The 1,170-nt window shown below is 69.8% G+C and overlaps 1 protein-coding gene across 1 annotated transcript in view; it reads left to right on the plus strand.

Moving 5' to 3' along the window:
• The window catches only part of Neurog2 (neurogenin 2), an 18,973-nt gene that overhangs the window by 9,381 nt on the left and 8,422 nt on the right, over positions 1 to 1,170 (plus strand). The window contains exons 2-3 of the mRNA XM_013520669.1: positions 511 to 864; positions 987 to 1,158. Of these exons, the coding sequence (XP_013376123.1) occupies positions 511 to 864; positions 987 to 1,158 (526 nt within the window). The remainder of the gene's footprint in view (positions 1 to 510; positions 865 to 986; positions 1,159 to 1,170) is intronic.

Below are 1,170 nucleotides of genomic sequence, written 5' to 3' on the forward strand. Positions count from 1 at the left end.
CGCGCCCCGCGCCGGGCCCCTAATGAGCTGCTGAAAGGCAGCGGCTCCGCCGCGCGTGGCTCGCAGGCCTCCCAGAGCCCGCGCGCGCTGATTGGCCAGCTGCGCCTCGCGACCCCATTCATTAATAAATTAGTGGCACGCTCCAGCCGAGCGCGAGCCGCCAATCACAAAGGACGGCGGCGGCCACCGCACCGCAGCCCGACCCTGCGCCCTGGCCGCTCTTTGCTCCGTGGCTCCATGCAGCCCGGAGCCGGGGCAGAGCTTTGGAACCACTTTATGCTGATGAGATAAAGGGGAGGGGCGGGTGGTGGAGGGAGGAGGACGAGGACGCAGGGATGGCAGGGCCTGGGAGGGGGAAGGGGCAAAGAAAGAGAAAGAAATGAATGATGATAATGCAATGAAAAGGATCGGCCGAGGAGGGGAGGTGGGGGCGCAGGGGGCCGGGCTGGGGTGGCGGGGAGAGGTGGGAGCCCGGGGGCAGAGCTGATTGTTTTCTGGGGGGTATATAAGGGGTTTTAAGGAGAGTCGTGTGCCAGACACGCAGCCACTGAACCACAAGCAGCTTCGCGTTAACTGGAGAGCCCAGGAGTCGCGTGCCAGGAGCCGAGGACTGAGTGACAGACGGACGCGCAGCGCCACCGGCCCACAAGACCCCGGCGCTCCAGACTCTGAGATCCCAGGTCCCCTGCGGAGCCGCGGCTGCAGCTCCCGGCCGCGGGGACGAGCGCGCCAGGTGGGTGTCCCCGCCGCAGTCCGGCCTCGGTCGCGTCGTCCCCGTGCCAAATCCGCGTCCGAGCCCGGCGCGGAGCGCGGCACCGGCTTCCTGGCTTTGCATCCCGGAGCGGGGCGCTGCGCCCCCGAGCGGCCGGGGCCTGGCCTCCTCCCCTCTCCTTCCTTACCGGGTCTCAGCGCAGCCTCGGCTGCGCGGGGTCCCTGTCCATGCCCGACTCACGCGTGTGCCCGCCCATCCCCTCTCTACCCCACAGGATGTTCGTCAAGTCCGAGACCCTGGAGCTGAAGGAGGAGGAGGACGTGCTAGTGCTGCTGGGCGCGGCCTCCCCGGCCTCGGCCGCCCTGACCCCGCTGTCGTCCAGCGCGGACGAGGATGAGGACGAGGAGCGGGGCGCTCGGGGAGGGGCGCGCGGGGCCGAGCAGGGGGCGCCCCGGAGG

The sequence above is a fragment of the Chinchilla lanigera genome, unplaced genomic scaffold, assembly GCF_000276665.1.
Source record: "Chinchilla lanigera isolate Chin_1 unplaced genomic scaffold, ChiLan1.0 scaffold00056, whole genome shotgun sequence".
Lineage (NCBI taxonomy): Eukaryota > Metazoa > Chordata > Mammalia > Rodentia > Chinchillidae > Chinchilla > Chinchilla lanigera.